At 36.6% G+C, this 13,491-nt stretch overlaps 1 protein-coding gene across 2 annotated transcripts in view; it reads left to right on the forward strand.

Moving 5' to 3' along the window:
* NBAS (NBAS subunit of NRZ tethering complex) overlaps positions 1–12,090 on the forward strand; it is a 178,954-nt gene extending 166,864 nt beyond the window's left edge. For both annotated transcript variants that reach the window (XM_081317067.1, XM_081317068.1), the window contains exons 51-52: positions 875–1,003; positions 11,370–12,090. In XM_081317067.1, the coding sequence (XP_081173193.1) occupies positions 875–1,003; positions 11,370–11,645 (405 nt within the window). In that variant the 3' untranslated portion in view covers positions 11,646–12,090. The remainder of the gene's footprint in view (positions 1–874; positions 1,004–11,369) is intronic.
* The last annotated feature ends 1,401 nt before the right edge of the window (positions 12,091–13,491 follow it).

Raw genomic sequence — 13,491 nt, forward strand, 5'->3', positions numbered from 1 at the left:
AAAATCTTTTGGTATGCAAAATCACAGTTGTATCCCAGATTTTGTATGTATCTGTGTGTGAGAAAGATGGATGAATGGCTACAACTTACATGCAGCTTCATTTCCAGGGACTTTTTGAACATTAATTGTTCAGTGAACATTTAGGGATGAAATAAGGTAAGGACACAATTCAGAACTTGGTTCCTGAAATTCTTTCCACCCCTTTTATCAGAAGTGTCCATAAATGACAACTGATGGCCTCCTTCTGGGACAGAAGGTATCTCTTAAAAATGTTTATACAGTCAGTCCTCAACTTACAGCCACAACTGAGCCCAAAATTTGTTCTTAAGTGAGTCATTTGTTAAGTGAGTTTTGCCCCATTTTACGTCCTTTCTTGCCACAGCTGTTAAGTGAATCCCTGCCGTTGATAAGTTAGTAACACGGTTGTTAAGTGAATCTGGCTTCCCCATTGATTTTGCTTGTCAGAAGGTCACAAAAGTTGATCACATGACCTTGGGGCACAGCAACACCCATGAGTCAGTTGCCAATCATATGAATTTTGATCACATGATCATGAGGATGCTATAAAGGTCGTAAGTGTGAAAAATGGTCATAAGTCACTTTTCCAGTGTTGTTGTAGCTTTGAATGGTCACTAAATGAACTGTTGTTCAGTTGAGGACTACCTGTACTTTAATTCTTTTCTTTGCAGTTCTCATAAAAGGAATTTTTAAGCCAGTTGAACAAGGCAGTCTTTTGCTCCATTCAATCTTTACATTTCCTGCTGAATTTTCACCAGAGATTTTTGGTTGGTTTCCATTTGGAACTTCATAAAAGGATTTCCTGAGTCAGAGTGCAAGCTGACTAATTACACCCAGATTTTCTATTTGTTTTCAGTGCATAAAAAGCCTGTGTTTGCTGCTCCTGAAGGAGTCTCTTCTGCTGCCTTCCCTGAAGCTACTTCTGGAAAGTAGAGATCAAGATCTACACTCCATGGCATTGGAGCAGATAACAGCAATCGCTAAGGTAATTGAATAAGTCATTCTTCCTCATTGGAGGTAATAAATTAGCTCTTAAGTCATTCTGTAGGAAACTGGACCTCCTGAGTGTAATATAGCTATTAAAAAAAGGTAAAGGTTCCCCCGCATATGCGTGCTAGTCATTTCCAACTCTAGGGGCCGGTGCTCATCTCCGTTTCAAAGCCGAAGAAACAGCGTTTGTCCGAGGACGTCTTCCGTAATCATGTGGCCGGCATGACTAGATGCCAAAGGCGCACGGAACGCTGTTATCTTCCCACCGTACTGGACCCTATTTTTCTGCTTGCATTTTTATGTGCTTTCGAACTGCTAGGTTGGCAGAAGCTGGGATGAGTAACAGGCACTCACTCTGCTACGCGGCACTCGGGATTCGACCCGCCAAACTGCCGACCTTCTGATCGACAAGCTCAGCGTCCTAACCCACTGAGCCACCGCGTCCCTTTTAATATAGCTATTACACCTTTCCAAAGCTTTTTTTTATTGAAAAGTTTTTCAATACATTTTATCTTTAACAAAACAACCCCTCCCAACCCACCCACCCCCCTTCCCAACCCAGCCCAACCCTCCCCCCTCCCCTTCCCCCCTCCCCGACTTCCCAGAGCTAAATACAAGGTATAAAAGTAAGAACAATCATAATCTACCATATGCTAACAACAATGAGTTATTAAGTCTATCGCACTTTAACTCTTGTAAAATGACTACAAGCAATATAAATATCACATCAATACTTATTCAAATGCTAAATGAAACTTTTTAGTCCCATATTTATTCTGGATGTAATCAATCCATTTTTTCCACTCCACAATATATCTCTGTTGTGAATGGTCCTTCAAATATGCCGAAATCTTTGCCATTTCCGCCAAGTTGGAAACTTTTAGAGTCCATTCTTCTATAGTCGGCAGTTCTTCCTTCTTCCAATATTGCCCTACTAAAAGTCTTGCTGCCGTAATTAAATTCAACATCAATTTAATGTCCACAACAGTAGTATCAGTAATAATACCCAGTAAGAACAATTGCGGAGAAAACTTTATCCTTCTCTTAAATATCTTCTGCATATTCCACCAAATTTTGATCCAAAAAGCTTTAACCTTTTTACAGGTCCACCATATATGAAAATACGTTGCATCTTCACCACCACACCTCCAACATTTAGGCTGGTAGTTCGGATACATACTTGCTAATTTTTTGGGATCTAAATGCCATCTATAACACATTTTATAAAAATTCTCTCTTAAATTTTGGGCTTGCGTAAATTTTACATTTCTCACCCAAATCTTTTCCCAAGTATCCATTGTAATAACTTCTTGAAAATTCTGAGCCCAATTTATCATGCAATCTTTAACAAGTTCTGTCTCTGAATCAATTTCTATCAATGCAAGATATATCCGTTTGATATGTGCTTGACCCTGATTTCTAATTTGCTTTACCAAATTTTCATCAGTCATTGAAAAACCAATTTTCTGATCTTCTTTCCACCTGGCCTGTAGTTGCCCATACTGAAACCAGGTTTGAACAATCTTTTCTCCTCGTAAGAGGTTATATGGCTTCAAATGCCATACATTCCTTTCCAAACTTAAAATTTCCTTATATGTAGTCACATCATGTTTAAACCCAACATTTATATTTTCTATTGCGTGTTTCGGTATTGCCCATAGAGGTATCTTATAATTTAACTTGTGTCTATACTTTTTCCAAACTCGCAACAGAGCATGTCTTAAAATATGCACCTTAAACACATTATCCACCTTCTTATCATACAATAGATATGCATGCCAGCCAAATAACAAATCATGACCTTCAAGATTTAATAATCTTCCTTGTGTTAAATTAATCCAATCACTTATCGCTGACAAAGCAGCAGCTTCATAGTATAATTTAAAGTTGGGCATTTTGAGACCACCTCTCTCACGCGTATCCTGCATGATCTTAAATTTGACTCATGGCCTTTTCCCTGCCCAAACAAATTTATTAATACCCTTTTGCCATTCCTCCAAGTTTGAATCCTTTTTAAGAATAGGTATCATTTGAAATAAAAATAGAAATTTCGGCAAGACATTCATTTTCACTGCTGCAATTCTTCCCAATAAATTGTAATTTTTTCCAGCTATCCAATTCTTTTTGAACTTTTCCCCATAGCTTTTCATAATTATTTTTATATAACTTTGCATTTGAGGGTGACAAATATACCCCCAAATATTTAACCCTTTTGACAATTTCAAATCCAGTTAACCCTTCTAAAACAGCCTTTTGTGATACTGTCATGTTCTTAGACAGCATTTTAGTTTTTTGTATATTAACCTTGAATCCAGAAACTTTCCCATATTGCATTATTATCTTCATCAATCCTACAACAGACTTTTCTGGCTGGGTCACCGTAACAACCAGATCGTCTGCAAACGCCCTCAATCTGTAATCCTGATCTCTTATTTGGATTCCCTTAATTTTTTCCGAGTCCCGTATTTTAATCAATAATATCTCCAATGTTAAAACAAATAATAGAGGTGATAACGGACACCCCTGCCTTGTGCCCTTTTCAATATTACATACTTCGGTCAAACTGTTATTTACTATTATACGGGCTGTTTGCTTTTGATATAATGCCCTAATTGGTTGTAGAAATTTATCCCCAAAATTCATTTTATCTAATACTTTCATCAAGAATTGCCAATCCAATTGATCAAAGGCTTTTTCAGCATCCAAAAAGATCAGCGCAGCAGGGATCTGGTTGTTTCTTTCCAGAAATTCCAACAAATCAACTATATGCCTCACGTTATTTTTCATTTGTCTACCACTTATAAACCCAGTTTGGTCACCATGAATTACCTGTTGCAGTACCCTCATTAATCTGTTAGCTAAAACCTTAGCAAATATCTTGTAGTCCGTATTCAAAAGTGATATTGGTCTATAATTTCTTGCTTGAATGACATCCTGATCTTCCTTCGGAATGAAAGAAATAAAAGCAGTTTTCCAAGACGGAGGCACCCCTCACCTTTCCAAAGCTTTTGTGTCTGTAATCTACAGAACTATATACGACTAAGAGTTCATTTTATATGCTCAAGATAGCTAAGACTAAGAATGTTTCTTCTAATTATTTTACATCATCTCTTCAGCTACTTGTTTATCAAACTAACAAAATACTTTATACATGGGATGGCTTAGCCTTAGACAATCCTTTTGTCATTAATTCTGTGTACATTGGAATATACTGAGCATAGTAGATTCAGTTTTAGATATCTTGACAAGTCAATTAACAAAAACTTTATTAAATCTTACTGTACAACATGGTGGTTAGGGGCAAAATATTCGAAAGGGATGATTCACTTTGACAATAGTAGTACAAGTTACATTTTTGTATATTGGAATTCATTAATAGCTTTCATGTGGAAGCTGAAGATTCACTAGAGCAGACCAACTTCTGGCTTCTAACACTTGAAGAATTATAAAGCTAAACAATGTGCTTCTTCCTGGCCAGACCACTGTGTCTTCATATGAATACGTGGCATATAGGGAGACACTTATAAAGCAGCCACTTGATCATAGTATTACCTATTTATAAGATGAGAACCTGTAGCTCTGAACTACAGCATCCAGTACAACCTGGCATTAACCATGCTGGCTAGAGTTGCAGAAGTTCATTAACCTTAGGGGATCTCAGATTCCATATATCATTTATATTTATGCTGTATGTCCACAATGGAGCTTTTAAATAAATACATATTGCTGCAGATAACGTACATTGCCCATAATTTTTTTATGGGTAGCTGTTTTATACATCCCCATTCTCAAGTAGCGCCAGGAAGGGGAAAGCAATTTGTTCTCTTTCCCTCTTAAGTACTCATAGCCAAGGAAGAGAATAAATGGTTGTCTGGCTGAAGAACTAAGCAGATGCTCCACATCTCTGATGAGACAGAATATATAAACCTTTTTGTACTACTTAAATAATTGGCATAAACTTAGCAGCTCATAACATTTCAAGAATATCATTGGGTGGATTTTTCTTTCTCTTTTGAGGCTTTTCTTTTTCCTGTTCAGGTGTTGCCATTTCCTTACAATTCAGTTCTTGCCTAGTTTAAGCTACATTATACGATGCTTGAATAATAGATACTGTCGCCAGGCAAATTTTTTAGAGTTAGCTCGTTTTTTCCATTTAAGCATGGCTCTTTTGTTTCCTGAAGCTCTCTCCTCGCTTATATTACACCCGAGAATCATAACCAGCATCTGGAAAGCAAAATCAGAGCCTATTGATTTTCCTAGCAAGGCTCACAGCGACAGATATGCAAGAGGAAATGCAGTGCTCACTTGCTGATCAGATGTATTATTTAGTCATTTGTTGTCTAATACTGACAGCTTTATGGATGTTTACATTCAAAGAGATAATGGTGGGGGAAATGCTGATACCAGGATTTCAGCTGCTTCTGCCTGCAGTAAAAAGGCTGGCTTCTTTATCTAACTTTTCTGAAATTACATTACCCTTGTATTTGCTGCTTATCCACCTCCAGATTACTGTTTCTGTGTATTTCCCTGATCAGAAATAACTGTTTTATCTTCGGCAATGAATCTCGAGTATAAATAATTGAAAGAATATTAGGTTTGCCAGTAGCACCAGGCCATCACATTTAGTGTGAATGGAGTCTTGTCTCAATAGAACAACAAAGTTCTGCTAAGATTTGTTTTGTTTTGAGTTTTGTTTATAATTCTAGGTAGAGTTGAAGATTAATAATATTTAGTTTCTAGCTTCCAAATTGCACATTTAGCATGTGAACTGGTAAGCCTCAGCTCATCACTTTTTTTTAAAAAAAAAGCACATGTCAAACATTGATAATGTATGTGTGTGTGTATGTATACACACTATATATAAAATAAACCTTTATTGTCAAAGTACAACATGTGTACATTGAGATTAGCTGAGCGTCCCCCCGTGCTCTCTCCCCCCAACACACAGTGACAACAATATATATATATATATATATATATATATATATATATATATATATATATATATATATATATATATATATATATTAAAACTAGGACAGGAAGGCCTGGAGTAACGTTGTCCATAGGGTCGCGATGGGTCGGACACGACTTCGCAGCTAACAACAACAATATATTAAAACTACTCTAAAATTCCATTTAGTTAAAATAGTAACAGTATTTCACTGACAAATAACTAATATCCATTGATTACTTTCATCAGTTGTGGATTTTATGATTTTTTGGTAACTTTTATTTGTTGAATTGATCAAGATTGGTCATAAGTTACGATTATTTCTTTCCATACTCAGGAAGGTATTATTGTGGTAAGCTCAAAAAGAATACCAAGACTGAAATGCTGAAATTGTATCATTATTTACTCCACACATTTGGTGGTATTCATGTTGAAGGCCATGTATATAAACTCATACATATATTCATTTTCACATATTAATTTTACCTATTTTTGCATTGTATAAGCAATTCAAGCTCCTGAACTCTAATATTTATTTGTTGGATTTGTTAAACTGAAATCTTCACTGATTTAAGACTTCATTATTATCTCAGCTGTCACTGTGTACTACTTCATCAGTGCCTCTACATAGCTGTGGTAGCATCCTGAGCCCATTAGTTGATTAAATAGATAGAAACAGCCTATCCTGCTATGTGAGTGTTAGTCAACAATTTCCAGATTCTGCATGTTACTCACACTTTTTTTAACTAGCTTTCAGATATTTTCTATCATGTCTTTAGCATAAAAAACATATGTAGCTAAACTAATTTTCATTCCTTATCTTGTATTTTTAAAAGAGAAAGGATCTGATTGCCACAAATTGATTCCTTATAGAACAGTAAGAGCAATCCTCTCCTGCAAGAGGGCTACTAGTGATGAAAGAGAGATGAGAGGCAGCACCCTAATGCTCATATTGAGTGGATACAAGAAGGGCAAAGCTTGCTATAAAAGGGGGGGGGGGGAGCCTGGCTCATTTTTAATTATTCTCTCTGATGTTCATAACTATATTTATGCTTTCAGTATTTTGTGTAGGAAATCTTTTGTCTTAATCTAGCATTGTTCTTATTGGGCTGTTTATACAGTAAAGGTTCCCCCCGCACATGCGTGCTAGTCATTTCCAACTCTAGGGGCCGGTGCTCATCTCCATTTCAAAGCCAAAGAGCCAGCGCTTGTCCGAGGACGTCTCCGTGGTCATGTGGCTGGCATGACTAGACGCCAAAGGCGCACGTAACGCTGTTACCTTCCCACCGTAGTGGTCCCTATTTTTCTACTTGCATTTTTACGTGCTTTCGAACTGCTGGGTTGGCAGAAGCTGGGACGAGTAACAGGCGCTCACTCTGCTACGCGGCACTCGGGATTCGACCCGCCAAACTGCCAACCTTCTGATCAACAAACTCAGCGTCCTAACCCAATGAGCCACCGCGTCCCTTTTGTTTATACAGTACTACTTATTAATTGCCAGAGTTCTAAATATTGTTTGTAAATTCTTAAAGGAGAATACTAAAGGAGAAGGCTGCAGAAATGAAAATGGATTTAGTTTTTCATGCGTTTGATATGTTCGTTGCATGCTAATATGCTCAAGTAGCAATTGCATAGTTCCAGTATTTAACTTGTTTTCTCGCCCTTGAGTTATGATCCAGAAGCAATCTGTTTTCCTCTTTAGGGATTTGTTTTATTTTCTGCAGTGGTTTGGTTCAAGCTTTGTCTTTACATTTCAAGAAACAGTTACTGTCCTGCGGCTATTTTAACATTAAATTGGTTAAATTAATAAACATCTAAAATATCCCAAGTATTTTTCTTTCCCAGTGGCATTCTGGGTAAACGTATGCCTTATGCTGTAATTCCAGCCAGCATTTGCCTATTGAGCTAAGGTCATTGGCAGTTGTATCTCTCCTGTTCTTGGCCTGCATCTGCTTCCATTTCTCTCTGCTTAAGCCTGGGGGTCACCTTTGCAAAAGCAGAAACTTTTCTTCACTAATTAGACAAAGCGAATAGGTATTTATATATTTTTTTTAAAAAAATGTTGATTGTCTGCACGCTCTCAATGCTAATCACTCACTTTTCATGGCTCTCCTGTACCTTCTGGTTTTCACTGCTGTGATTTTAAAATCTCATGCATTTAAATCTGTCATCTAAAAAGACCTAAAGGTAGAAGTCTGTCTTTTTGCTCCACCTTAGTGAGCAACGCTTCTCCTGCCTCTGGATTTGTTGGACTACTGAGATGGGAGAAATCTAAGCATCAGCCTTTAAAATCCTAAAAAAAAAAACAATAGCAGCAGCTGACATTATTTCACCTTAGACATAGTGAGAGTACTAATTTAGCATTTGAAATATATTAAACACACAGGAAGCAGTTTGTTAGCTTCTCTTGCCATTTTAGGGGACCATACTTACTTGGGGGAAAGTTAAAAGCAACCATCCAGAAAGAATATTCAACAAAAGAGAAATAGTGTTTTTCCAACTTGGCAACTTTAAGATGTGTGAACTGTAGCTTCCAGAATTCCACAGTCAGCATGGCCAGCTGGTTTGACCTAGCACAAGAGTGGGGAACCTTGGCTCTTTTATGACTTGTGGACTTCAACTCCCACCCATGGCTGGCTCAGGAATTCTGGGAGTTGAAGTCCACAAGTCATAAAAGAGCCAAGGTTCCCCACCCATGACCTAGCAGAGTTGGCCTGCTCCATCAATTAAACAAGCCACTTGTATAGATTGCTGGAAGTTTGCCCTCTCTATAGCAGCACCTGCCCTGTGAAATGAAGTCCCCCCCCAAAAAAAAAAATTAATGGCTTCTTCCACCTTACTGATATTTCAAACAGTCCTAAACACTAAACTCACACTAAGCCTGTCCTGGAGAGTCTTCCTACCCTTTCCCTGCCAATAAACATTTATACATGGTACTTTTCTTTCATATGTGTATTTGCAGGTTGGCAGAGACTGTACTCCAAACAGACAAGGCCAGAGCAAAAGAATAATAATTGAATTAATGATTCCTGACTAATTCTGAAATAGTTATCAGCTGAGGGTTTCTAAGGGTTTTTTTTAAGAGTAGGGTGTTTTTTTAAGTTGAATGAAGTGAAGCTTAATTATTATTTGCCAATTACTGAGCATTTTCAAAGTCGTCTTGTCGTAGGCAGAGAAAGGGGGAAAAGATTGCAGTTGCATACAGTAAAAGGAGACACTGTTGTTGAGCTTTGGCAATTGACTACTCTCTGTGAGCTGAACTGAAAGAGGTGTCGATGGGGGGTGGGGAGTGCAGAAATTAACAAGTGGCCAGCCACTTTGCCATACAGCAAAGCCAGAAGGTATTCAGAGAATAAGATGATAGGTTTGGAAATTCACTCATATATCAAAAACCTATTAGAGAAAGTTTTCTTCGAATAAATGTCAGCACAGAATTTTACTAACTTTGTGGCACAAAACTGGGAATTGTTGCCCTTCACTTAACATTATGTTTTAATGGGGGAAAAAACTAGTGTAGCAGAGGATTAATTCCTACATTCTTTAACCGTATATGGGGAAAATAAAGGAAAACAGTAGCACAATTAAAAGTCGAAGCAGCTTGGTTTTTTGCAAAAAAGTAGTTATAATTAAATATCGCCAGCACTTTGCTTCCTTCTCCAAATCCTGGGTAGTTTCCTTCAGATATAAATTGGGGTTTAGAGCAGGCAATGAGATTGTGTATGCCACCTTCTTTGCCTTCCATTAAATCTCCTAATCCACTTTTGGGTGTTAACAGATGAGAGATGAAATGAGTCAATAACGTGCTCAAGGTAAAATGAAATACTTAATTTGTGTTTTGTTGTGGGCTAATAACTGCCTCGTGTAACTCCAATTTGGGAAGGAGATAAGAGATTGCATATTTTCTCCAAACTGGTCTAAAATCATAATCTTTCTTTTCATTGTACTTTGTTATTGTTTTGAGTAAATCAGCTGTCAGATAATTACACACCTGCAAGCATCAAGAGACAATGCCTTGCAATATCTACTCTGCCTACTGAGGATTTTTTATAGCATAATGCAAGCTGTGAAATCCATCTCTTCCATTTTTACACATTGATTGCTTTAAAACTCAATTTTGTAATAAAATTGTCCTTTTCCTTTGTCCATATTGTACAACTAAAACTTTCTTTGTTTCAGCCATGGACGGTGCAGGATATTTTGGTTGCTGTGGCTTTTTTTTTGTGGCATCTATTATACTTCACAAGTATCAACATGTTGAGGAACAACAATTCATTGCCTTTTTATTTCTCAAACACCATAAACAAACTGGCCAAATATCATTTGTCGTATTCAGTGCACTCAATTTAATGTTCTAGAATTGTTTTTGTGAAACAGGCAATTTGTATATAGTACATAAAGTAATGTAATTGCCTATTTATTGGTTTTTTTAAAAAAATATCTGGATTTGAAACTTGAAGGTTTTTTGTGCTATTAAAACAGCTTATCTTTCTGCAAAAGTGCTTTTAAACGAAGTATGTAAATTGCTTATATTGGAACATGGCCATCTTGTTTTTAATACGATCTGCAATTTGCAAATCACTCAAGCCTGCTGTTGTTGTTCTCAAAGCCTCTATTTCAGTTGGGAGCCAGTTTTTCCAATGTAATCTAAAGGTGAAGAGTTGATTGTGGGATTCAACTTAATGAGCCATTCTGCTAGTATAACAGCTCAAAATCTGAATGAAAAGATGTTATTCCTGAAGCCAAGTGCACATAAGGAACAATACTTGCTATCTAGTAAATATGCATGAATCTCAGAAGTTGCGTGCAATCATATAAAATTGTGGTTTGTATTAATTCAAAATATTGAGCAGTGAAACTTGCATATTTTCTTATCAGCATAATAGCTTGTGGATATCATGGAAAGTTGCTCAGATAACATTCAGAGCATTAGTTCAAAACTTTTCCTTAGTAGAAACAACCGTGATCAAGGCTTCCATTCAAACAAGGAGGAGGGGGAAGAAGTGTTTATTCATTTTTACCTGCTCTCCTTTCCACTGACAGATTCTGTGCAACCGCTCGTGCTGTGTGTATCTCCACACACCCATTTTGTGCACTTTATAAAATGATAGAAAACACCTCAAACTTAAAATTCCAAATGACTCTACCATCCATGCTTCCTGTTGGGGAACAAATTAAGGCATATTTATCTAATTATCAACTTTTATCCAGTTGACTAAAGTAGGCTACATCTGTCACAGCATTTTCAGTATATAGGATGGATTCTTACCCAACAGAGGAGGAAAGGCAGTGATGGTGAAAGAGCAGTAGGGAAATTGAGTGGCTTATCATTCCATCTGTGAATAAAATATACAACTCTATATTCATTTTTCAAAAATAATGTTAGCTGTGTGCTTCTTTTTTTGTCCAGGTTGATGATGCCAACTGTGATTCTGAATTTCTTTCTTTGCTCCTCGATGAGAAATTAGTAGTGAAATGCATTCCCACAGTTTATTATTCTCACCTTGTTAACCATATGATCACCAATCAAGAGGAAGGACGCTGGAATGTGATAGAAATAGCAAAGCAATTGCAGGAAAAAGGCTTTGTTGCTGAAGCAGGTTCACTTCTGATGGCCTTCAAAGGAACACATCCTGCACTCCAGACCTATGGTGCATCCCTGACTTCTCTTAGGCACTGGATTTAAATGGGACGATGCTTCAAGTTGCAATTGATGCCTCAGATATGACTGCTCAATTGGAAATCTTGCTGAAGAAAAATAATATGGGGAAAATATGCTTCAGGTTCATCTTTGCTCAGTGCTACATGAAATTGTAATGTGCATTTTTAACCTTTTCTTGAATTGGTTTCCATTTTATCAGTACCTTTTGTTCATGTGGCAGCGCACTTCCAAAGGCTGTTGTGCATTCAGTGTGACTCCAGTATTCAATAAAAATATAATTTTCCAGTTTTTGCATAATAACAATCATATAACACACGGTCATATAACTAAAATATAAGTAAGAATTAAGTTGCTTAGAACTAATGATTTGTGTAACATGGAAATTCCAGAAGAAGATACTTAATACGTGATGCTGTTTGGAAGTTTATTAATTTAGTTTCTCTGTTTTCATTAAAGGCTTACTTTTCAACCAGTTTGAGCTTATTTTTAGTGTGAAAGAAAAATTAAGTCAAGGGTGTCATCAGTTGCGAATCCCTTCAGGCCCACAAGAGATCTAAGTCCAGCCTACCTTGAATTCTAATGACCCTCATTTACTGCCAGTATGCTTTGATCATTAGTAGTTCAGATTCTTGTAGAGAGTGTTGCATGCAATAAACCTGGATTCCTTTGAATCACCTTGCTTCCTGATATCTTGTGCCTGACAATAATCTCTTAAGAATAATACCAGGCAGAATGTTTGGGGTGTTTTTGTAAAATATCAGGTTGATACTATGTAGGTATCACACCGAGGGTTCCAGTGAAGACTGGGTATAACAACAGTTTTCTTTTTTCATAAACATTGAACTTGGACCTGCAAGTCACAGTATTTTTTGTAATTTTGTAATTGTTTTTTAATTATTGATAGGTGCAAGAAATCAAGAACCAGGGTTGTTCAAATGAGTACAAGTGTATTCCATGCTACCTCTAAACAAGAATCTGAACTGCTAACAGTCAAGACAAATTCACAGTAGATAAGAGTCATGACTGATGATGCATTTGACTCCTCCCCTGGGTCAGCCTGGTCATCTTCTACAATTATTATTATTTAGTTAAATTTGTATTCCACCAAGAAATATTGAATGGTGGAAGTGAGGTAGGGTGAAATAAAAATACGTTTCTAATAGCTTGTTTTTAACAGTCTTCATAGAGATAGAGTCACGTGGTTAGTTTATAAATTAATATGTTTATACTTTGATTTGCTTTCAAGAGCATTTTAGTGTATAAAATTGGAAAGTATTTAGAAAATGTTTATACATTGTTGATGAATTTACATTTTTAAATTTTTGCTTAAACTGTAAGTATAAGCTGTTAAACGTACCTTAATTTTTGCCTGTTTAGGAGAAGCAGACAGACAAAATAAAAGGAAAGGAATCATAAACATTATAAAACAAAGGAAGTTACATATAATGGATTTTACACTCTACTGTATCAGATATTTTTAAAAACCCACTGATTTTCATAGAAAGTTCAAAATACATGACATATCATTCTTACTTTTTGATTTTGGATGCTGTTCTTCTAAAACATGGGTGTCAAACTTGTCACATGATGGTCTGTGCAATATACAGTAGTTTTCATTGCAGCACTGCACATATTGGACATGTATCTATAACATCTTTAATTCACAGCCAACTCTGATGGTTCCCTAGAAAAAGCCTGAATTTTATATCATTACAGTTCAGATGTCAAATACTATAAATGGGTTCCTTAGTATTCCGTATTTATTGTGTACTGAAAGTCTACCTACTGTTCTAGGTACAATCTATTTTGGAATGTGGTCTTTTCCTATGCTATAATTGAGGACTATAGATATCATAATTCCTCCCTCTTC

The sequence above is a fragment of the Vipera berus genome (genome assembly GCF_964194415.1).
Source record: "Vipera berus genome assembly, chromosome: 1".
NCBI classification, from domain to species: domain Eukaryota; kingdom Metazoa; phylum Chordata; class Lepidosauria; order Squamata; family Viperidae; genus Vipera; species Vipera berus.